Genomic DNA, 25,348 nt, shown 5'->3' with positions numbered 1-25,348 from the left:
GGAACAAATAGAGACTACAAAGCATAGGATGCAGTTGGGATTGGTTAATGTGACCAAACTTTTATAAGGACTTCTTTCTTGAATATAATTCCTCAATCTGAAGAAGTTAACAGTAGTATATGCAAATGTGTAACTATTGTCCTAAACTTGATAAATTTTGAACAACAATAAAAGCTTATCTTTTGGCTAGTTGATGAGTATTAGTATCGGTTCATAATATAAGATCTATCCTAAAAATTATAGCAATTCAAGTAATTCCAGTAAATTCAATGTCAATAAAATCTGCTAAAATTGTATTAGGTTTAGAGGAAAGCCGAATTTGCCTTTCACCACATCGGGAGACATAACTCTGTGACTAAGGTGGTGTTAGTGACATAGTTTTACAATTTTTCCAAATCCTTCCATAAAAACATACAGAACAAGGACAACAAAACCAAACCCCAAAGTCAAAACGTACAGCACCATGTAATAAGGTACACACCCCCATGAATCCAAACATACAAGTTAATGTGGATAAACTAGTAACAACTAACTGTATGATAACCTATATAGTATCAGCAGAGAAAAACAGCATCTGTCATGTTTGAGTACAGAAGAATCCCCAAACTATCAATAGCTACTCACTGCAAAGCGAGGCAGGCCATTTTGAGCACAGTAACTGAAACCGGAAAGGGTTTCATCTACTCAAGGGTGGCAGTAATGGGTTCATGGCTGGAACACGTGAGCTTAGAAACCCTCAAAGCTCCCTTCCAAGACAAAACCCTACACTATGGTGCAAGTTCTGGGAAGAGATTTCAAGTAGAGTGGAACAGAGGTGACAGATATACGGGAAAGAGCAAGTTTAGATAAAAGTTGAGGAGGAAAACAGGTCCTGAAGAACTCAGAGTGTATCTGTATTTATCATTTCTTAAAGACAAGAGAAGAGGAAGCTTTAGAGTCTGAAAGCTAGAAAAGCTCTCTGGACTCATTCTTCCTTTCGAAAACTATTTTCACATAATAATGACCAATAGAAAAGGAACAGTCAAATCCCATATGAAGTTTTCGTCAGAAAAAAAGTATAAGGGAAAAAAATAATACCCCTACAAAAAATAAAAGCATGGTAGAAAAACATGCTCACAAAAAACTCTAATATTCCAAAATTAGCTATAAAAGAGCCGACCTCAGAATTAGAAAGGTGGCAAAATTGAGGAAAGAATTAAAAATAAAAGAAAATATCCAAAATGTGAAATCAGACAAAAGGAATTCCTGAATGTCCTTTCAATGGATTATCTCGTTTTCTAGGGCCATGTACCTTTTGTCTGATTTACTATCTGTTACTGATTAGGTTTCCTGCAACTCTGTCAGGGTAGATGTGAGCTGAATACCGACAGCAATGCAAATACATTTTGTAGGTAGAGACGGAGATGAGGACATTAATCTGTTCTGCATCTAATTTAATTTAGCAATCTCATTCCACCATTCTTTCTTTCAGTAACTGGAAGACTTCAGTGTTTCCTATAGTCCTTTGATTGGCTTTACCATTCTGTTGGTTCATTAATATGTTAATTAAATCGTTGACCGGTCTTCTCTCTTTAAAGTAAACAGAAAAAAAAAAAAAAGAAAAAAAGCAGCTGGAGCACCTAGCACAGCCAACAGAAAACACAGACTACAGTGAAAGGAAGAGGCAGTGTTTCCCCACAAACCTTTTGTCTGTCAGAAAGTGACGAAGCGGACGGCTATGAGACCCCCATGGTATCAGCCTCTGTGCACAAAGGAGCGGAGGGAAGGCGACTGGGCTTCTCCGACGGCCCTGAGAACAGGGGAGCCACTCTCTGGCACCCAGTAGTCTAACCTGAGAAGGGTCCCGGGATCAAACTCTCAGGCTGAGGGCAGGGACCCTCCCAAGCAATAAGGTTAGCAGTCTGGGCCATTTAAACTCTGGAACTCACAGCACTCTGAGAGCTGCGAGGAGGAGGGTCCAAGCAGTGAATAGGGCAATAGAGGCAAAGACCAGAAAAAGCTCAGACAGAAAAAGGAGGCAGCAGAAAAGAAAGGTCTCAGAAAACATGAGGCTCTCCTGTGACAAACCACTGGGTGGCTCAGTCGGTTAAGCTCAGGCTTGTATTTCAGCTCAGGCCATGATCTCTCAGTTCCGGAGTTTGAGCTCCGCATCCCCATCGGGCTCTGTACTGGCAATACGGGGCATGCTTGGGATTCTGTCTCTCTGCCCCTCCCCTGTTCGTGCTCTCTCTCAAAAATAAACTTTAGGGGCGCTTGGGTGGCTCAGGGGGTTAAGCGTCCGACTTCGGCTCAGGTCACAATCTCAAGGTTCGTGGGTTCGAGCCCCGCGTTGGGCTCCGTGCTGACAGCTCAGAGCCTGAAGCCTCCTTCGGATTCTGTGTCTCCCTCTCTCTCTGCCCTTCCCTTGCACTGTCTCTCTCTCTCTCAAAAATAAATAAACCTTAAAATAATTTTTTTTAAATAAACTAAAAAAAACCCCCAAACCAAAACCACCTCCTGAAGACATCAGAAGAGGGAGCTCTGGAGCGATGAAGCCGACCGAACAAGGGCTGCCAGGGCCCACTCCTCCTCCCCTGACCACAGGAGAACTGACTGTACTTAACAAAAGAGCAACAGAAAATCATAAATCCCCTTTAAAGCTATTATAAGAAGGCAGAAAATGTGAAGTAGAATAATTTGTCTATAGCATAAAATCAAAAAGGAGATTATAGAAGCTATGAAAGAACATCAAACTCAAAAATTAGGTGGGTAGAGAACGGAAGATGTGAAATGAGGGGAGAGAACTAAAAAAAAAAAAAAAAAAAGAAAAGAAAAATTATTTCAGAACAAAAAAAAATCAGTCTACTGCATTAAGAGAAAAAGACAAAAAGGAAGACAAGTTTAAAAATAAAAAAGATATATAAAGAGATAAATATTTTGAGACGAAGTAGTAAATATAAAAGATTTTTAAAATCCATGCTAAGTATAAAGGGCAGGGAGGGAAGACAAAACAGTGGAATAGAAAAAAAATGACAAAAATGGTAAGAAAAGATGTTCCTAAAATAAAAGAGGACTCAAAAGTATATATTTAGTGAAACTTTTCAACAGTGGCACTTTATGCAGAAAACAATGGAGTGAAATATTTGCTTATCCAAGGAAGAAAACGTGAGTCATGGATTTCAATCCATCTGAACTAGCCTTCAAGTACAACGACTGCAAACAAACCGACACGGACATTCAGTAACTCATGTAATCCTGTTCCCATTAACGAGTCCTCTGCATTTACTCACCTCTAGAGCAGGGGTCAGCAAACTCTGTAGAAAGCCAAAGAGCAAATATTTCAGTCTTGGTAGGTCAGATGGTCTCTGTCACTGCCACTCAACCTCTGCCACTGCAGTGTTTTAAAAAGTAGCCATTAACAACATATGTGAATCACTGAGCAGGTCGGATACAGTTTGTGGACCAGAGTTTGCTGACCCCTCTGCTAGGGAATGAGCTTCAGACAATCCACAACCTAGGAAGGCACGGACACAAGGTGCTGAGCACTCGTGCAGATTTACTGCAGAGCTAAAGTCTAAGCAATGGTTATCAGGGTACACGGCACAGTTTGTGATGCGTACGTGCTCTGTTCTTCTAGATACGGTAAAAGTATTTTTAAGAAATGGAGAATGGTGAATGTACTTGGAAAGTAAAATAAGCACTCAATATTTTAAATGTACCAATGTAGAATAAAGAGATATTACTTCATTTTATTAACAGGAGAGAAGGAGAGGAGGGAGAAGAGGTGTTAGTTGATTAAAATATGCTCATAGGAATAAACCAATTTACAAGAGCTAAAAAGGGGAAACTGAAGGCAAAAATAACCAAGAGAACGAAAACATGAACCTTGCTATATAAAGACATATCACAGCAAAACCACACAAGCAAAACAAACAAGGAAAGAAAAAAGAACACATGATGAAAGACAGCATGCTGTTTAGCCAGAAAAGTGAAGTATACGGAACATATATGCAATTGCTTATATTTTTAAAAAGTGAAAGAATAGGGGCGCCTGGGTGGCGCAGTCGGTTAAGCGTCCGACTTCAGCCAGGTCACGATCTTGCGGTCCGTGAGTTCGAGCCCCGCGTCGGGCTCTGGGGTGATGGCTCAGAGCCTGGAGCCTGTTTCTGATTCTGTGTCTCCCTCTCTCTCTGCCCCTCCCCCGTTCATGCTCTGTCTCTCTCTGTCCCAAAAATAAATAAACGTTGAAAAAAAAATTAAAAAAAAAAAAAAGTGAAAGAATAAACCATAATATTTGAAAAAGAAAAAAGGATTTTGTATGAAAGAAAGATGTAGGGTAGAAGATCCAGGAATAGAAACAAGAATCTTGTGGAGCTGACTTTGAAATTCCATACAATTTTATTACATGATTAAGAAGAAAAATTAAGTTAAAAAATTTTTTTTATGTTTTTATTTTATTTTTGACAGAGAGACAGAGTGCGAACAGGGGAGGGCCAGAGAGAGAGAGAGAGAGAGAGAGAGAGAGAGAGAGAGAGAGAGAGAATATGAATCTGAAGCAGGCTCCAGGCTCCGAGCTGTCAGCACAGAGCCTGATGTGGGGCTTGAACTCACGGACTGTGAGATCATGACCTGAGCCGAAGTCAGATGCCCAACTGACTGAGCTACCCAGGCACCCCGAAGAAAAATCAAATTTAAGAAGTAGTAGTTCTTAAAAATTGAAAATAAAAAGGAACAAGTAGGTTTCTGGCATAATTACACATAGAAAAGTCTCAGTTCAACAATTTAAAAACACAGTAATTTGTGTATACTTACTATACCTTTTAAGTAAAAATCAAAAAATCTGAAAAATAAAACATAAAATGTTTTAGGTAATTGTCTCATTTATGTAATGCAGTAGTGATTTGCAGTAATGTAGACTACTTTGAACTGTGAGTAAATCAAGTGAGTAATTAATGTCAATGTCCCTAAGACTGAGATTTTTGGTGTGGCTGAGAGCTCTAGATAGTAATATTGATGCAAATTAGTAAAAATACTTTAGCCTTGAATTTGAAATATCAGTATAAACTCATAATTTATTTCTTTATCTGAAAAAATGACTTCTGTTTCCTATCTCCGTGCATTAAAAAGGCACAGAAACAAGAATGAATAAAGCAGCAAGGAGTGTTCAGAATGCCCTGGTCTAAGCCTCTACCATTTCCTAAGGAAACCAGGGTTTTTAGAAATGACCACTGACACCGGGTATGGAGCAGAAACAACAACAACGACAACAACAACAAGGGGCACCTGGGTGGCTCAGTTGGTTAAGCAAGTATCCAACTTCAGCTCTGGTCATGATCTCGTGGTTTATGAGTTCAGCCCCACGTGGGGCTTGGTGCTGACAGCTAGGACCCTGGAGCCTGCTTCAGATTCTGTGTCTCCTCCTCTCTCTGCCCCTCCCCTGCTCACACTCTGTCTCTCTCTCTCTCAAAAATAAATAAACATTAAGAAACAACAACAGCAAAATGTACAAGTGGGCCTGGAATAGCTTGTCATCCTGGGAGAAAAGGAGGCTAGGCTTAAGTGTCTAGATATGAGGTGAGGGTCATGTCAAAAGGATACAGGAAATCAATACACTGCATCCCTTAAATTTACATTATGCTGTATGTCAATTATATCTTAAAACTGGGGGAAAAGGGGACATAGAGGCATCCTGAAGCAGCATCCAGTGGCCAAAGATGGGATAATTTACGCACTTGTAAGAGCAGTAACTGAAATAGACCAAAGCACAACAAATGTGCAAATATCCATAAGTTCATAGTCATACAAAAAATCATTAATTACGTTTAGAGAATTTTAATGAATAAAACTCATTTCTTTTGAAAACGGGTAAAGGAATCAAGCACGTACCCTCCTTTAGTGCAGGTAAGTACCTCACAGGAACCAAATGGTTGCTGAGGGGAACTTTCTTTTTATGGAAGTGTTCGCATTAATAAAGATGACTGATCAAGGCATGGTATCCACTTAGCGACCTTCAATGAATAAATAAATCTAGGCAATGATAATTAACTCATTTTGATAATAGCACAAAATGATTATTATATACCTCTCGAGGGAAGTACGCAGCCCAAATCAATCTCGATCTATCCGTTTAACAGAAATAAAGGAAAGAGAGGGACAAAAGAAATACCATGGAGCTATGAAAAGCTCTACACATCATTTCCTTTTCGACAACAAAAAACTGCAAGAAAGCAAAAAGCTAGAGAGAGAACCTACATATTAAACCCACAGAACCTGGGGCGCCTGGATGGCGCAGTCGGTTAAGTGTCCGACTTCAGCCAGGTCACGATCTCACGGTCCATGGGTTCGAGCCCCGCGTCGGGCTCTGGGCTGATGGCTCAGAGCCTGGAGCCTGTTTCCGATTCTGTGTCTCCCTCTCTCTCTGCCCCTCCCCCGTTCATGCTCTGTCTCTCTCTGTCCCAAAAATAAATAAACGTTGAAAAAAAATAAATAAATAAACCCACAGAACCCATCAAGAGACATATAATCACAACGTATAGACTTTATTATGAATTTCAACTCCAGACAAAATGAACAAATCCAAAACAGAAAAAGGTGTCAGATAAATCAAGGCAGTGTGAGCACCAAATCTGATGATACAGAGAAAATGATACAACCTAAAGGATTTGCTTCAAAATAATTCAGGGGCGAGTAGCCGAGTAGACAGAGAAATGACTGTCATTTGATCGTACGATGGTAACTGCTGAAGTTGGGGTAAACAAAAGGAGGATCATGTTTAAGTAGATTTGACCATGGATTTTACTGCGGCAAACTATGAAATACTGTCCTATTTCTGTACGTGGTCTGATTTGAAGCCTACCGAAAAAGGGTTGCCATTTCATCCTTTTTTTTTCTCTTTGAATACAAGATTTTTAAATGTAACTGAAACTGTTTTGCAAAAAGTCTAAAACTTAAAACACACAATTCTTCCATAAAGACATTACATATGTTCGCGCCTATGTGTGTGTGCGCGCGCGCACACACACACACACACACACACACACACACACACAGGCCTTGCTGGATCTGGTAAAATGTTGATGGGCAGACCTATAAAACACCTTGTCTTTTTTTTTTTTTTAAATTTTTTTTTTTTTTCAACGTTTATTTATTTTTGGGACAGAGAGAGACAGAGCATGAACGGGGGAGGGGCAGAGAGAGAGGGAGACACAGAATCGGAAACAGGCTCCAGGCTCTGAGCCATCAGCCCAGAGCCCGACGCGGGGCTCGAACCCATGGACCGTGAGATCGTGACCTGGCTGAAGTCGGACGCTTAACCGACTGCGCCACCCAGGCGCCCCTAAAACACCTTGTCTTTAAAAACAAGTAGCAGCTGCCATCATTAAACATGATGCCAAACATTTAAAAAATCTCACTTAAAAAATGTATAACCTTTACATAACAATCTTTAAAAAAGGTTCTTAAAACTGAGATGATTCTGTAAAATTTGGCAACCGACAAAAATGGACTAAGTAATTCCGGGGATACCAGGTTTGGGGACTTAACTACAGTTTTACATAAAGGGATACACAATTCTTTTCAAGTGTGCCCTGGAGGTTAGTTTGTGATAGGTCACACATTGGAAGTGCGCAGCCACGTCTGACCTGCAGACGAGCTGTTGGGCTTGCACAGTCTAACACCTAAAGACCCGGAGATTTCACGTAACAATCTGGATTCGACCGTCCTACAAGCAGCACCGGGAGAGAGCACAGGAGCAGGTGGTGCTTCCAGAAGGGCACACTCCTCTTTTTCACCACAGTCCCTACCTTCCCTGTAGGGTAGGTAGGGCCGGGCCCCTTTACGCAGGTGAGTGGGAGATCACTGGCTGAAGCCCCACAATGTTCTGAGGGAAGCTTTCACCTCATTTTTAACAAAGAAGTGGACACAAAAAAGACAGTATCTGTAAAAGCCAGTATTACTCGGTTTTGCACTTTTTTTTTGCACTTAAAAATTTTTTAAACGTTAGCATTTGTTATTCTTACAGCACAAGAAGAAACACTATCTGCATATTTTTAAATACTTTAAAATTTTTTTAAAGTGTTTTTAAATTTTTAAATTCTTTCAGGGCAGTAAGGCTTACCTTCAGATCAAGGCTGTTAAGGCTTATGACATCATCATCTTTCTCTCTCCGCTTTCTTTTCTGTATGAAAAAAAAGATTTCATTCTTATACAGAAGGAATGCATGTTACTTCATTAAACAGACTCCATAAAACCGGAAAAATCACGTTAAAAAAGTGAAGCTGTACTCATAAGGAAATTATTTCTATGAGGGATGCCAAATCACTTCTAGCATATATACTGTTTAAATAGCCCCCTTGACTGAATCATCTCATGCTGCGAATTTCCATTCCATTAAAAACCCTTAGGTAAAGTTTTTTCAGAACAGAACTCTTATGTAAGTTGAGGGCTGTCTGTACTTGTTAGAGAAAAAGTAAAATATGTTTTAAACACAAAGGCACCAATTTTTTTAAAAAAGGAACACGTATTATTTATCCTATAGAGGGAGGAAGGTCTTCACTAGGAAAAAAAATACCCTTTTCTCATGGCCCAAAGTAATGAAGACTTGTTGCCTGAAGCAGGATTTATAAGCTAAGACCAACACGCTCCTAGTGATTAGTCGTTGTCCTCACTCGGCCCGCTGGTGCCTGTAGCGGCAAAACTGTGCACAATCTTTAATTTCTGTCTTCTCTCACTATTGAACAATGCCTCAGTAACACATCACCCACCCACACCTCAAAATAACTTTTCAGATCACCAGTGACACAGCCTAGCTCTTGGAATTCTCAAAACTGACCGGCCAGGGCTCCCTTCCAGGACCTGGCTCCACCCCAAGGAGAAACTGGGGGGAACGGAATCAAAATCGAGCAGGATAGGGACAACAGGACAAAGGAAAGATAAAGTCCAGATGGGGGTGGGGAAAACTGATGGAGCCTGGAAATCTCAGAAGGCACCACAAAAACAAGAAGAAAGGGAGCTCTGTGAAGTCAGAAAAGTTATCTGAACCAAGCCTCTTTGTAAAGTTTTCATAAAAACTAAATCCACATTAAAATGAACAGAAAATTCTGAGTCAAATCCTACACAAAGTAACTCCAAGAAAAAAGAGAAAAGGGCAAGAATAACATCCCTACAGGGAATGAAAACACCTCAGAAGGAAATGCTCAAAAAAGCAGAGCGAAACTATGACATACTATTCCAAATTTAGCTAAAAGACATTAAGAAAATGGAAGAAGACATGAGAGAACAATATATATAAATCAGGATTGGGAAACACTAAAAAAAATGAAGGGACAAGAAATCTTAATTGATCCTAAGGTCATATCCAGAAGATCTGGAAAAACTGTGAATACGATCCTAATTTTGAAAAGCAAACTAAGCAAAAATCCTGCATGTGTGTATCTTATATGTGAGGCTGTGTGTGTTTGTAAATAATTGTATGAGCAAAAAAAATTTTTAAAAAAGGGGGCTCCTGGGTGGCTCAGCTGCTCGAGCGTCCAACTCTCGATTTCGGCTCAGGTCATGATCTCACAGTTGGTGGGTTCGAGCCCCACGTCGGGTTCTATGCTGACAGTGTGGAGCCTGCTTGAAATTCTTTCTCTCTCTCTGCCCCTCCCTCTCTCTCTCAAAATAAATAAGTAAACTTTAAAACAAAAATAATCGTATCAGCAACACAAAGGGACTGATAAGGTATCGCTGACTCGGCTTAGAGTGGAGGTGCTGGGGTAGAAGGACTGACGGGAGAGGAAGGACAGGAGCAGGAAACTGCCGGGCAAAAAGAAGTGTACTGAGGGAAAACTCTCATACGTGACGGTACTTATGCATTTATATAAAACCATATGCATGTGTTAGCATATGTATAAAGAAATTTAACAGATTTTAAAACATTCTACTGTGTTTTCTTTCAAATATTTTGAAGTTGAGCTTTTCACATGGATATATTCCATCCACCTGGAATTTGTGGGTACCCGGTGTGAAGTGGCACAGCTAGCTGCCTCTCCCCCACTACCACGTGCCGTAAGCACGGCTCCTCGGTCAGCTCTCACCTGCACGCCACGTCCCGGGCTCTCTTTCTCACCGCAGGTCTACCCACTACACCCGCACCCACGTCACATGCCCGCAGTTACCGTACCTGTGGAGGAAGTCTTAACAGCCCACACGAAGGAAGACATTCCCCGACTTTCACATGCTGTTCTGGGCCTTCTACTTTTCTTCCTGAATTGTAGAACGAGAGCTCTAACACTCGAGTGGGTTTTCTATCAGAACTGCACTGAATTTATAAATATGAGGTGTCCTGACATTTTAATCTTATTGAGTCTCTCCTTGCTTGACTATCTCTCCATTTAATTTGGTGTCTATATTCTTTATTAATGCTTTCCAATTTTTCCCATAAAAATCTCACAGATCTTTTCATAGATTTATTCAATTTTAAAAACTGCTTTTGTTTCAATAGGAGCATCTTTATAAATTACATTTAATTGAATATTGCAAGTGTATATACCTTCTGTTGAATTCTTTTTATAAATTGTATAGCCAGTAATCTTGCTTGAACTATTAGTTCTAACAGCTGCTATTAATATTCTCTTGGTTATTCTGTGTAGACGGTCATAGTGTCCCTAAGTAAAGACATCCTACTGTCTCTCTTGGATATTCTATGTAAACAGTCATCTTGTCCCTAAGTAATGACATCCTTGTGTCTCCTCCTTTCTAATGTGAACAGCACTTGTTCTCCTGTCTTACTGTGATTTTTGCAAGATCAAGTTTGGAGATATTTCTCTACTAAAGTTTTTCTGTTTGAGTTTAGACTTGTCATCTCGTAAGGGAAAGAAACCAAGATGAAAAAAGTTTCAGGGACGATATAGAATTGTATTAAAGTCAGGAAACTCTTGCTATGAATGCTTTACTGACCAGCAATACACGTAATTTGTATAAGAGTACAGAAATCTTAAAAGAAGTCCCCAACAGAAATATAAATTAAATACAAAAGAACAGAATACAAATGAATATGTATTGCCGAACCCAACAGCACACGATCAAGTAAAGCTTTGCAAACTAGAAACAGAATGATTTTTGCTATTTCCCCCAAATAAGGAAACGTAAAAATCATGCTCTATTTGTACATGTTATTTATAGAATTATAAGGTAATGAATTTTTAATTATAAAAAATCAATTTTCTGGTGTGAGTTTGCACAGTTAGATGCCTCTGTAAATCTCATTCTAAAAATAATGAAACAGTCCCTCTATACTAGGATGATTAGTAACAGAAAATAATTCATTCATCATATATACTATCTGCAATCATTTTTATACTTTTCAACCAAGAAAAAAAGCTGTAAGACTATGTACATAAAAACAACTTCATGTTTCATAATATATTCTCTTAATTTTCACACTGATAGGACTAAGAGGAAGGACTGCATAAGGCTAAAAATAAATAGATCTGGTACTTTTCAAGATATATTTTGTATTTAATTGAAATAAATTTTTACCTTGTTAGCAGAAAAGAATTACATCAGGCCACCAAAGATGTAACTTTGTAACAGTTACATTTACATACAAAGATGTAACAAAGATGTAACAGTAACTCTAGACCTCAAGATACTCAGATAAGTACAGACAAGTGAACGGTACACCAGACTGAAAGACAACCTAAGAATTAATCCTATCAGTGTCTTAAAATAAAAAACCTAGTTTGCTACTCACCAAAGTGAAGTCCCAATGGGGGCCAGGTGTTAAAAATGTGAAGGAGCTACCTCTCCGAAGGGAATGTCTGTAAAAAGAAAATTCAAGCAATAAATAAATTGAGAGTAACTTCAGTAACATAAAGCAGTAGACACATAAAAAGCTACCTTTTTCATAGGTTCAAAATTGTTTAAAGCAGCTTTATTAATCAGTCAATTGTAAAAATAAAAATGAGGGAATGCAAAAAAAAATCGGGGTGTAAGTTCTGGTCACTTTTAGAATCTTTATAAAAATGAAAGGGCCTTGATAAAATTAATAGACAAATTAAAAATAATTCACCAAACCAAGCAGGGTTATTTTAGAAACATATACATGATTCAGTAGTAAGTAATCTACTTATACAGCATATTAAACTAATAGGATAAATGAGAAGCAATAAATGATGCAAAAGTTGTCTAATAAAATTCAACATGCACACCTAATATCTTAAGAACAAGAATAAAAGGATGCTCAACATAATAAATAAAACCCAAATGCAATTAATTTGCATTTGTTTACATCTCTTCCATGTACTGATTTTTTTGAAAAATTATGGTTTAATTAACCAAAGGGGGGGGGGAAGAACTCTGAATAACTATATGCAAGACAAAGATCTCAAGCAAGATTAAAATTTGACTAGGATTTTGTCTGTTACCATTAAGTGACAGATTTTTCTTCTGTGTTATTTTTCCATTCAATGTAAGGAATTAAGTAAGAAAATCCTTATAACAAAAGCTGTCTTCACCATTATAAAATATAAACCTCTGTTTGTGAAACATGTAGAAAATCACAAAACATACCTCGCACAGGAAATACAGTTTATAAACTATACTTACCATTAACCACTTCAGATTTAAATAAATATAAAATAGGTTTTCCCTCATATCGAAATAAATGAAAATTAAAGGAGAAAAGCAAAGGGTCTTTATTTAGAGCTTGCTAGAGGCGAGGGAGTCCCCCACCATCACTGACCCAAAGGCAGACCCAAAGGCAGGCGAGAGTGGGAAGTCTTTGCGGTGGAGAAAAGGGAAGGCTTCAGGTGTGCCCAGATGGGACGCTATGGGCCCGGAAGCTGAGGTGAGTGCGCTTCCTCTGCGATTGCCTGGGAATGCACATTGGGCTTGTTCTGATTGGTTCAAAGTTGGAAGGAGAAAAATTAGGGAATCTGACAGTTACTGATGAAGCCTGGCCACTGTGGGTTGACTGTTACAAAGTTATTGCTCAGCTTTCCGGATTCTAAGGCCATTCTCCACTTGTATATTCATTCCACTTCTCACCCTTGATCCTCACTGGTCTTTGTTCACTATAAGTTACAGAAATACCACAGATGGCTACTACACCCACAAGAATTTGCAAGCTTAAATCAAATACGAGGGCTTTGGTAGTTTTCTAAGCTAAATATAAAGCAGAAGTTTGTTTGTATTTTGACAAGGAACACAAGGGAAAATGGCTACAGGGAGAAAGAGGGTATCAAAAAGGCTTCACAGAAGAATCGACACTTGAGTAATACTAAAGCTGAATCTGAGAAACAGCAATTAGCAAAGCATACAAGAGCTTTTTGGGGCTTTTTGGGCAAAGGGAACAGCACACGTTAAGGGGGAGTGAAACGAATTATATTGGAGAAACTGTAGGTACAATAGTTCCTTATGTTTGCGTATCAAAAGAAATAAGGAAGGGCCTTCCGGAACAACCCTTAAAGAGAATGGACTTGATCTTGAATACGTAAGGTGGCAGCTGTCAGCGATGGAATTCTAAGTAACAAGAAGGATGAACTGGAAGAACGCAAGACTGGTCAGAAAGACCAGTTAGGAGGAAGCTCCACTACTGCTTCCAATAGATGGTAAGGGGCTAACGCAATAGCAGCGAAGTTAGAAGCAGATTAGAAAGAGGGTTCAATGACGAAACCGGTAGACTGTTCCTCTTCCTCCCTATGCCGGTTCAGTTCAGTGTCTACCAAGGTTGCCGACATTGGGAAAATTCGATTCCACTAATAATAATTAGAAATAGATGCTGAAAGATCTTAAGGCATTTAAAGCAAATATTTCCTAAAAAATTATTTGTGAAAGATTAAAACACAGTAATAAGCCTTTTATTACTCTCAAAGCTGGTTTTTTTTTTTTTTTCCCTGACAGCCTCTTTAGAGGAGCTAGATAACTTAAGAACTACTTTGCCTTGTCACTGCAGAAAAAGTAACAATGAAGACAATGGTATGATTCTTGATAAACCACTAGAAGAGGTACCGTATTTAGGTTAAACCAACTGACATCTGAAATAATTATAATCCATACGACTAAACAAGTCGCACAGGTTTATAAGGTTTTATAAGGTTTCATAGGGAAAAACGGGACCTTCATACCATATGTATCCATTGATCACACTTTCTAAAAACACTGCTCTCAGTTCTGTCAGATACTACGTGGTTTGTAAGATCATCAGTGGGGAACTGTGCTGAGAAGCAGCAATTAGGATTTCTCAGAAGATTATTTTTAATCGAATGCAAATATTCATTACAAAGTAGTAATCACGGTGGCACTTAAAATACTCAGTAAGTACTTCCTTAAGACAAGTGTTGAGGAGAGCACAAAACCAAAGTTACTCATTTCTCTAGAATCAACCAAACTGACCCCAGAATGAATTTGATGTTTGAAAGCTGGAAAGAAAAATAGCTCTTAGGAATTTTAAATAGGTCAACTGGAAAAATACTTCTTCCAATCATATGGCAAGATTCTTTCCAGTACAGGCTGTAATCAGTTTTACAGTAATGCTATTTTTTCCCAAGTCAATAACAAGCACCTATTTGTTTTGAATACTCATGGAAAAAAAGAACCCAATAAACAAATTGTGCCCAGAAATCATGTAAGCCAGTGCCAACTTTTAAAAATCTTGGAAAGACATGCAGTCATCTTTCACAGGGGTCAGACTCCAAATGTAATAGCTATTTTAGATCCTTGTGGGAAAAAATGTTTGATTTCATGAAACAAAAAGGTTATAAGTGGCCTTTTCAGAAAATACTAAGTACAGTCCATTTGAAAAGGTACTAACAGCTGAAATGAGAACTCCATCTTCTTAGTAATTTGTGTCCGATCCCTTTTCTCCACATCCAAACAATTACAATGCTTAAAACATAAAATAAACATGAAGGAACAAGCTTGGTGTATTAAACTATGTTTTCTATTAATCCCATTGGGATTATTCCTTGGCCTCTAACATCTGTACTTCCTTTCCTACCTTTTGGTGTGGTTGTGAACAATGTAAATTATTTTTACACTGAACTAGTTTTGGTCTAAACAAAACATAACTACAATTATAAAGTTGATGTTCAAAAAGAGAAAAAGTTCGCTAATTCACTCTTAAACCAAATTATGTTTTCAAAGATTATGATTTGTGTCATTGCCCTCCTCTATCATGGCACGTAATTAAGAGCTAAGTTGAATTATAAGGAGTGGAAAGGTAGCTCAATGAACATTTTCATAAAATGTACCGGACAACATAAGTGAGATAATTCTTCCAATTAAAGGGGAAAACCACAAAAATGTAAAGATACTGGTTTATTTATAATAAGGTAGATATTTAGGGGTTTACAATGAAAAACAACCAAAATGAGTTAGCAAAGTAATGTTTTTAAAAAGCTAGCAAAATAGAAGGACTAAAGATAGGAATATAGCCGACTAGGTCACTGACATTAGCAATAAGACTTGAGGCCTGGGGCACCTAAAATATGAAAAAGTGTAACTGAAAACTGTTTGTGATGCCCCCGAAGCTGCTACGGAAAATTAGCCCCCATGTGGTAGGTAAAACAAGAAAAGAATGCAGCAGTTCTGAAGGACATTGGTCCCACACACAGCAGGGCAACGTCAGTAAATGACTCAGCCTAGTTACAGACTACTTACAAACTCCTGAAATTTAAAATTTGAATCTATTAATGAATGCCAAGGGTACCATGGATGTAGAAAGAATGATGAAAACCATTCTCTGTAGTTAACATTTGTTGATGTTTGGGATGCTGAACTACTCAGGTTCTCAATTTCTTGGCAAATTAGGCAAGACACAATGACAGATATTATTAAAACAATTCATTTATTTGGGTCAATGATCTGATGTACTGGACTGTTTGGACTGCTTCGCATCTTCGCTATTAGGAAATGATCTCTTTCGCTTCATAAAGGTGCTGCAGGAGCTGAAACTTAAGTAGACCATATCCCTTACCCTACTGGGGTTTTCTCAACTTTGTTACCTGTTGAGCCCCAAATAATAGACACACCTTGGATCCTCTCTAGTCTAGAACAACACTGAGCATCTAGAAGCCAGCACACACACATTCCAGGTATCAAAACGTCCTACCCCAATACTCAAACTATCACATAGTGTCTTTATAAGATTCAATTCCAATATCCTTATCAGGTTGCCTTGCCCATAGCAGGGAATTCAGGGGAGAGGGCACAGGGGATAACAGCGGCAAGTAACGGTGAGGGAAGAGAGCAATCTCTAAAAGCATACATATTTAGAAATCTAGGACTTTGGAAAACAGTTTGGCAATTTCTTAAAAAGTTAAACACAGGGGCGCCTGGGTGGCTCAGTCAGCTCGGCGTCCAACTTCAGCTCAGGTCATGATCTCACAGTTCGTGGGTTCCAGCGCCACGTCGGGCTCTGTGCTGACAGCGCGGAGCCTGGAGCCTGCTTCAGATTCTGTGTCTCCCTCTCTCTCTGCCCCTCCCCTGCTCACCCTCTGTCTCTCTCTGCCTCTTAAAAATAAACGTAAAACATTTTTTAAGAAAAAAAGTGGTCATTTGATGTGGGAGCAAATAGCCTTAGGAGCTATTGTGGGTATCCTTTTATTTTTAGCAACTACATAAACAGTAATAATGACAATCCTAGATTATAAAGAACTGGCTCAACTACTTGTTTATATGTCCTAATTTAGTTTAAAACATGTTTGGAAAAACAGTCTATCCAAAGAGTTAAATCTCCTTAAAGGGAGCAGGAATCCTTAGATCTGAGTTTGTACAATGGCTGGCCTGGGTTAAGACTGTACCTTTAGCCCTGGATATCATTCTACAAATTCATCAATTTTACTGGACAAACACAATTTAAAGGGTAAGTCCCATCACTCCTGGTAGATCATAGGCATGGTATTATCTTCCTACCAATGGAGAGCATGACTTCACATCTGTTAAAAGGAAAATGTTATAAAATCCTTAAAAGGATCATATGGATTTACATTCCTGCCATACAAGTGATGTACAGTGTTCAGTAGATTCTCCCAAGGCCCCAAAGAGCAGCAATAGAATTATTTAAATGTTATTTATATCCAATAATTGTAGCATTTGCAAAGAAGAGCTCCTTAAACGTGGTTACATGAGTGATAATTATTTTGTTGGTTGATGTTACTAATACGTCTCTTTAGAGATATTCTGTGGAGGAAGCGTGAGAAACAACATTAAATTAGGAGTTAGCAAATACAGGACAAACTTTTTCCAGTATCTAGCTGTGAAATTTCACAGAGCTTCACACGTCTCATGTATAAAAGAAGTTGTGCTAAATGCTAAGGCTCTCTCTTTCAGTACTAAAATGGGAGTCAGTTTTGTTTGCTTGTTTGTTTTGATAACAGCAGCAAGAAATTTACCGAATGCTTATTATGTACATATAAACATAGAAGTTTATATGAGTTCTGTGCATTGACTCAACCCTTAGAGCAACTCTATAAGGCAGGTCCTATTTCTACTTCCACTTTACAGATGAAGAGGCCGATGGCATGTATCGATGAAACGGGCCAAGGCCTCCAAGTGGTCAGCGGCAGAACCAGGATTTACCTGCAGTTAGTCCAGCTCTACCTCGCCGTGAAAAACCATACTACACCGCCCCTACGAGAGCTGACAACAGAGCCAACTGCTAAATACTCTTTGATACACAGTAAATAAGTGATAGTTCTGGTGTTTCCTGCAAAAAATACAAATAATGATACCTAATATTCTTGGAATATTTGCTAGGTCTAGGTACGTTCTAATGCTTGACATGAGTTATGTCATAGGATTTTCACAACCTTATGAGACAGATACTATGAAGTAAGATTTAAAGAGATTAAGTTCTCAAAAGCCGGAGTCTGAACCAGGAAAATGCCTTACTATAAAGCCTCAACTCTTTAAAAACTAAAATTTTATTTGGTTGTGGGCCTCAGTCTAAAAGAATGTACATTCCCAGAGGAAACGCTGAATCGAATCAAATGTGAAGCCAAAACAGACTCGGCGTCAGGGAAACTAGATCAAGAAAGCAGGCCGTCTTCCACGCTCTGAATTCTATGGCAGGGCCCAGGGCTGCCCATGCACAAGACCCTTTCCTGCTACCCAGAGCAAAGAGAGGATGTAAGGGGAGGAAGGATTTGAGAGGCCCGCTGAAAAACCTGCACAGAAGCTTACACCCTACTGGATTCCAGCTGTTTCTACTCTTTCTTCCTCCTAATCATCTCTCCCCTGCCATGGCCTATAGCAGTCATCACACGTATGATATGTTCCCCCCAGAAGTAATATTTAGCAGGGCAAATCATCTTCATGATCCTTTATTTAACGCGGCACAGACTTAAAACCAGCAGCCGTCCATTTCTCCTAGGTTCCGTGCATCCGAGCCATTTCTATCGCCCAGGGCATCCTCTAATCTACGTGTTTCTCGGTTGGTGGGCTACCATTAATAATTAGCAATAGGTGTGGCTGGAAATGAGCTCCAGGCCTGTGGGCTGATTAAAGGTGGGTCCCGTCAACAGCAGTGTTCACCCATGTGTACATGTGTGCCAACACACGCACACGCACACTCACCCCCACCCCCAACCCGTGGTGACGAGTTTCACTTTAAATTCCTGACCACACATTTCATGTAGGTCTTTACAATTACATTTCCCTTGTCACTTCCTCTCCTACTCTTGGAAAGAACTACTTCAAACCTTTCCCTCTTCACTCTTCCAATACTCCCTCCTCACCCCCATCTCACTTTCAGCTTAGGACTCTGACTCTGCATCGTATAATATTATATCCTGCACACTTACACTGTCCAATTTACCAACATACCATAAACTTTTTCTTCTCTTTCGATACAACGTATAAGCTGTATTAACTAATTCCAAACCCTCCATTTATACACTGGGTCATATCTGCTCTTCTCTACTCTGAAAAGCAGCCAGAGACAAAACACATCCATTTCAAAAAAACAACAATTAATTATGAAATGTACATAGGTACAATGTAACAATCTGAAGATAAAAATTGCCAGAGGAAGATCCTTTCTGAATAAGAGAACATAGGCAGTGTAATGATGTTGTCTTGAGGAAAAGCAGTAGTGTAATGAATGGATTTGTGAATTGAATTAGCTATTCATTTTCAGAGAGCAATATTTTTACTTGAGGGACCCACTAACAGATAAACTACCATCATTTGGACTTGGGTATTTTGCAGGCATTAACTCTACAATGAAGTATTGCTGCCAATGATAAAAAGTTGTGCTTTCAAATGAAAATTAGAATTTTTGAAAACTGTATCCATCGTTGTGAACATGACATCTCAACCCTTAAAAGCTTTTCAGGTGAGACCAGTGATTATATAAATGACTACGACTTTTTGATAGCATGTGACAGTATGTCAGTATGTATCAACCTTTGGAAGATCTGCTTAACTCAGTACACCAGTATTTTCCAAACGACAAACACATAATGTCTCAAAATCATGGCTGAGTAAACAGATCTAAAGACAGTGGATTTTAATATAACAGAATGAAAAGTTCATTGATACAATTTCAGATTCAAACTGCAGCCAAACATTAAGACACTGCCACTTGTCAAGTTTTGGTGTATTATCAAAGAAGAATACCCATAACTGTCTGAAAAGGCTATTAAAGGATTTGTGCATTTTTGAACTAAAAACCTGTGTCAGGGCAGATTTTCTTTATATACTCATATACTTCATTCTCTATATACTTCATCTTTATATATTGCAAGCAGCAGATATAAGAATCCTGCTCTTTTGTTAAGCTTGATACTAGAAATTTATGAAACTTATAAAAAAAACTCGACACTATGTCATCTCATCGGGTCCTCAAACACACCAAATGGGATTCTACCGCAAGGCCTTTGCACTTGCTGTCTCTCCCTCCAAATACTCACATGCCTTATTCCTTAATGTCTTCAGATCTCAAATGTCATCATCATGGGAGCTTTTCCTCTTGCTCTTTTAAAAAGAGCAACACTGGGGCGCCTGGGTGGTGCAGTCAGTTAAGGGTATGGCTCTTGATTTCAGCTCAGGTCATGATCTCAGGATTCGTGAGTTCAAGACCCCATCAGGCTCTGTGCTGACAGCACGGAGCCTGCTTGGGAATCTCTCTCCCTCTCTCTGCCCCTCCCCTGCCCACTCACTCTCTGTCTCAAAAATAAATCAACAACCACAACAAAAGCAACACTACCCTCTCCTGATCTCTATCCCCTTTACCATGCCTTAATTCTCTTCACAGTACGACCACCTGATACTGTATATTTGATGATAGTCTTTCTCACCCAATTTAAGCTTCATGAGAGGAGACACTTCATCTATTTTATTCACCAGAATTCACAGTATCTACAACACCTGGACGTGCCCAACAGTATAAATGAATGAATGCAGAATGAATCTAACACTGCCTCTGTTGGATATTTCCGAAAGTCTATGTTCCTTAACTAGTCTTTCCATCTCTCAGGCTGAAATGACTTCTCTTGCTCTTCTAACGCTCCTTAAATGGAGGCTGTAATCACTACCGAGATTTCACGAAGGTGTGAGACCACAAGTACTCTAAACCACAAAACAATAAAAATGTTTCTAGTGAAAAAACCCCTAGGTCTCTGCAGAGTAACTTAGCGATGGGCTCATAGGGGCGTCTGGGTGGCTCAGTTGGAGGAGCCTCGCTGGTTTCGGCTCGGGTCATGATCTTGTGGTTTGTGGGTATGAGCCCCGCGCTGGGCTCTGCAATCACGGTGTCAGAGCCTGCTGGAGGTCCTCTGTCTCCTTTCTGGCCCTATCCCGCGCACCCTGTCTCTCAAAATTAAGTAAATGTCAAAAAAAAAATTAAAAACAAAACAAAACATCCCAATGGGTTTATAAATGCCTTGTCGACGAAAGGTGTCCTATCTCTCAAACGGGGAGCAGCACCTTCAGGCCTAAGTAGAACGTAAATTACGCAAGGGACTGTGGTCTATCCCAAGCAATATGTGAGACGGACCACAGGGCCTTTTGAAACACGCGCAGAGGTGGAATTGTTACTTTAAAACCCAGCAAGCAGTTAACACGGATCGAGAGCGCTCGGTGTAGAGGCGCGGCGCACGCCTCTTACGCGCATTCTCGCTACATTTTACAACTTCTGGGAAGTGGGTCCCAGCTGAATCCCCATTTCACAGCTGAGGACGTGGGCCTAGAGACGAAAGGCCCAACAGCCAGAAACCGGCACCTGCCACCTCCAACAGCGTGGCGGGAGGGCAAGGTTTTCAGTACTCCTGTACGCCGCCCCTCTCCCAGACGCAGCCTTCTGAGGCCCTCAGGGGCCACCCTTCCAGACACACGACACAGAACGGGGAGCGTGTGACGACAGACAAAGCCAGCGACCATCCGCTGGGACCTGTTCCGCCGGGAGGCTGGGGCCGCCGCGGGCTGTGCCCGGTTCACGGACGGGCGCCCGCAAGGCGTCTCACTTGAACGCTCGCTTTCAGCCCAAGTTTCGCGCCCGTTCCAGGTCGCGCGGCTCCGGTGACGGCCCCTCCCCCTTCCCGAGGCCCGCAGGAGCCCGGGCGGTCGGTCTCCGGGTTTGCGTTCAGCACCCGCCCCCGCTGCAGCCCCCGGCCCGCGGAGAGCCCACCTCCTCCGCCGGCCCGCGCCGCCCCCGCCCCCGCCCTGGAGGGAGGGGCGGGGCAGGGGGAAGCGGGCAGCGCGCGCCGGGCCAGAGGAAGGGCAGGAGGGAGGAGGGAGCAGGAGGGGGGTGATGGGGGAGGAGGACTGCAGCCCGCGCCCCGCCTGAGGACCAGGAGGAGGAAGAGGAGGTGAGTAAAGAGCCCGCGCCCCCGCCAGGGAGAGGAGGGGGAGGAGGAGGAGGAGGAGGGTCAGCAGCGCGCGCCCCGCCTGAGGACCAGGAGGACGCGGAGGGGGAGGAGGGGGGTGAGCAGCTGCCCCTCTCCGCGTCCCTCCCCCCCCCCCCGCGCTCGGACCGGACGCCCGGGTCCCCGGTCGCTGCGGCCCCCAGCGCTTACCGGCCGTCGGGCCCCGGCCTGGGGGTGTCGGCCGAAGGTCCCGCGGCGCCGTCCGCGTTGAGCCCGGAGGCCCGGCGGCTTCGCCTCCGCGGCCGGGGCTGCTTCTGGGCAGCCTGCTCGGGCTCCATGGCGCGGAGGGGGGTGGGGCGGTGGCCGGGTGCCCGGGGGACCCGCTGGGTCGGGCACCGCGCCCGACCACTGCTGCCCGGAGAGCAGTTCCTGTCAGGAGTGCGCCGCCACCGCCGCCGCCATCTTCCGGGGTTTGAAAATGGCGGCCGTGCGGCGCCCAGCCAATCGGGGGGCAGCGGGCGGTTGCTAGGAAACGAGAAGTCCCGCCCTTTTGGCGCTTAAATGGAACGGGGCCAGGCAGGATGGTGAAGGGGTCAGTCCTGCAGATTCCTGGATGGCCTTGGATTTAGTTCAGACCCAATTTCTAAATCCCCAAGGCCCGTTACCTATTTCAGTGTTCATTAGGACTTAAACCACAGGCCAGGGCAGATTGGAAGCACTTTAGATCTTTCTTAGTATCGGGGGAGAAGAGGGATCGAGAGTAAGGACCCAAACTGATGTTGCGTTATTGGCCGCATACGCGCTAAATTATTCATGTGAGATAAATCCCCAGTTGCCAAAGGTGATGGAAATGTGTTCTCAGGGCTGTCTCTAGGAGACCACTAAGACCGAATTATGAGCCGTCCTGTCTCCCAAAAGGGAGAGACATTTTCTCTTTAGCGAAAGAGAGTGAAGGTGCCTTCATCCTCTAAGTGTATGAAGGCGGCAAAAAGCTCAGCATCCAATAAAGGACCTCCTTAAACAAAAAATAGCACATTCTTTGATTTTAAATATTGCTTTTTATGTCTCAAAGTCTTTAAAAAATAACTTCTTCCGGGTTATTATAGATTAGTCCGTTAAACGTTGGACTTCGGCTCAGGTCATGATCTCAGGGTTAGTGAGTTCAAGCCCCCCTTGGGGCTCTGTGCTGACAGCTGGGAGCCTGGAGCCTGTTTCGGATTCTGTGTCCCCCACTCTCTCTGCCCCTCTCCTGCTCGTGCTCTGTCTCTGTCTCTCTCTTTCAAAAATAAACATTAAAAATAACTTCTCCTTTGATACTATGATTCCATTTCTGGGAATCTGTCCTAAGGAATAAAATTATACATACATGAAAGGGTAGAATATGCCAGCTGGGAATATGACATTAGGATTATTTTGAGCTGTGGGCACTTGAAGAACACCAGATACAAGAAGCACATTCTGATCTCCACTTTTCTTCCTAAAAACTGGAGATAAAACTTCCATGTGAGCAGCTGCTGTCCCTGTGCCAGGAAGAAAGGAATCTTTTTTTTTTTTTTTTAATTTTTTTTTCAACGTTTATTTATTTTTGGGACAGAGAGAGACAGAGCATGAACGGGGGAGGGGCAGAGAGAGAGGGAGACACAGAATCGGAAACAGGCTCCAGGCTCCGAGCCATCAGCCCAGAGCCTGACGCGGGGCTCGAACTCACGGACCGCGAGATCGTGACCTGGCTGAAGTCGGACGCTTAACCGACTGCGCCACCCAGGCGCCCCAAAAGGAATCTTCTTATCATCAGAGATTGGGAGGACAGGTGTACAGAGAATTCTGTACAAACAGCACTTATCAGAATAACTCTTATCTTCCCTTGGTCTCCTCATGTATTTTAGCTACTTTTGCACGATTGCCTCTCTTCATCTGACCTACTATATGAGCACTAAGGTTTTGCCATTTCGTTGGATCGTCTTTTTCCTGTTGGGGTTGGGGAGCTCCCATCTACATGTGAAAATTTATTTGCTTTTCCCCTGTTAATCTGTGTTGTCATTTTAACTCTCATGCCCAGCCCGACACACTGAGAGGGTAGAATTGAAATTTTGTTTTCCCTGCAATGTGAAGATATTAATGGCATTGATGTTTATAATATCAGAAAAAGTAAAGGTAGTCTAAATAAATAATGATGGGGAAATGGTTAATTATCATTGACCCACTGGAAAGAATATTTTGTTTTTTTTTTTTTAATGTTTACTCATTTATTTGGAGAGAGAGAGAGAGAGCAGGGGAGGGGCAGAGAGAGAAGGAGAGAGAATCCCAAGCAAGCTCCCTGCTGTCAACACAGAGCCCAACGTGGGCTTGATCCCACGAACTGTGAGATCATGACCTGAGCTAGTCAGACACTCAACTGACTGAGCCACCCAGGTGCCCCGTGGAAAAAATATTTTCGGTCAACAAAAATGAACTATGAAGTGTATAATAGGATAAGTATACTGTAATTTTTAAATAAAAACATGGACTATGGAGGTATAATCAGTACATCCTGAGTCATGAATTATAAGAGATTTAACGGAGGAGGAAGATGAGATCAATGTATTAAGATATCTCTAGGTAGTCAGAGTATGAGTATTAAGTTATTATTATTTTTACTTTCTTGTGTTTTATAATTTTTTAAATCACGAGATGCTGAACTTGAATTACGTTTATACCACAAGGAAAAATTCTTGTGTTATAAGAATCATGTTGTGATATTTTACTTTATCCTACCCTACCCAAAACTAAAAAAGAAAATATTGCTTTGCAGTAGTTAGAGTAAAACAGTACAGAAATGCTGTCTAAAGAGCTTTGTTTTTTTTAAAGCTTATTTATTTAAGCGGGGCTTAACAACGGGCTCGAACTCACGACCCTGAGATCAAGAGCCTCATTCCTCCAACTGAGCGAGCCAGGCACCAGGCAGCCAAGTAGCTGGTTTCCACCCAAACAGCGATTTACAAACATTCTCTTGTGGGATGTTCTCAGATCATTTCAACGACTAGTATACTAATACAAATTAGGACCCAAATCAAGAATTCTAAAACCTATTCTCTTATATTCTCTAAAGAAATCAAACTCTCTTTTTGTAAACCTGCTTACCAAGTGATACATATCATGCTTGTTTCAGCAACCAGCAGGGTCACACAGTGTGTACTAGCTGGTGTATAAGGGGGGTTGTAGAGGAAGAATCCCGAGAATTCATCCTGTCACTTCTGACCGTCTGCCTGACCACTCTGTGCCGTGGATTTACTTCTGTTCTTCCAGCGAGTCCTCAGACTCGTGTCTTAAAGCTATTAAGGCTGTGCTTTCTTAAACTGCCAATGAGGAGGTTACTTTATGGTAAACTTGCTTTATGAAGAAAAGTTGCACCAATCTTACCAGACCAGCAGAAGAGTGTTTATTGGCACAACGGGGCAGACTATTTGAAATCAGGTTTGTTGTGTCTTAAAATCTATCATGTGTGCTTGTGTGTACGTGAAGTGAAAGTTGTTCATTTTTTGCATCTATCATCATTTGCTATATTGGTTTGCTTTTAGATATGTCAATGAGAAAAACCGTAA

The 25,348-nt window shown here is 41.2% G+C and overlaps 1 protein-coding gene across 1 annotated transcript in view; it reads right to left on the bottom strand.

The window, feature by feature from the left end:
• NET1 (neuroepithelial cell transforming 1) overlaps positions 1-22,222 on the bottom strand; it is a 52,543-nt gene extending 30,321 nt beyond the window's left edge. The window contains exons 1-3 of the mRNA XM_047066297.1: positions 21,978-22,222; positions 11,714-11,780; positions 8,096-8,155 (exon numbers count right to left, since the gene is read on the bottom strand). Of these exons, the coding sequence (XP_046922253.1) occupies positions 8,096-8,155; positions 11,714-11,780; positions 21,978-22,105 (255 nt within the window). The 5' untranslated portion in view covers positions 22,106-22,222. The remainder of the gene's footprint in view (positions 1-8,095; positions 8,156-11,713; positions 11,781-21,977) is intronic.
• Between the last annotated feature and the right edge of the window lie 3,126 nt (positions 22,223-25,348).

The sequence above is a fragment of the Lynx rufus genome, unplaced genomic scaffold (genome assembly GCF_022079265.1).
Source record: "Lynx rufus isolate CCGP_SWC_20201006 ecotype Redwood Valley unplaced genomic scaffold, mLynRuf1.p SCAF_7, whole genome shotgun sequence".
Taxonomy (NCBI): domain Eukaryota; kingdom Metazoa; phylum Chordata; class Mammalia; order Carnivora; family Felidae; genus Lynx; species Lynx rufus.
Note: the sequence above shows the minus strand (reverse complement) of the source record. Positions and strands in the feature narration are given on the sequence as shown.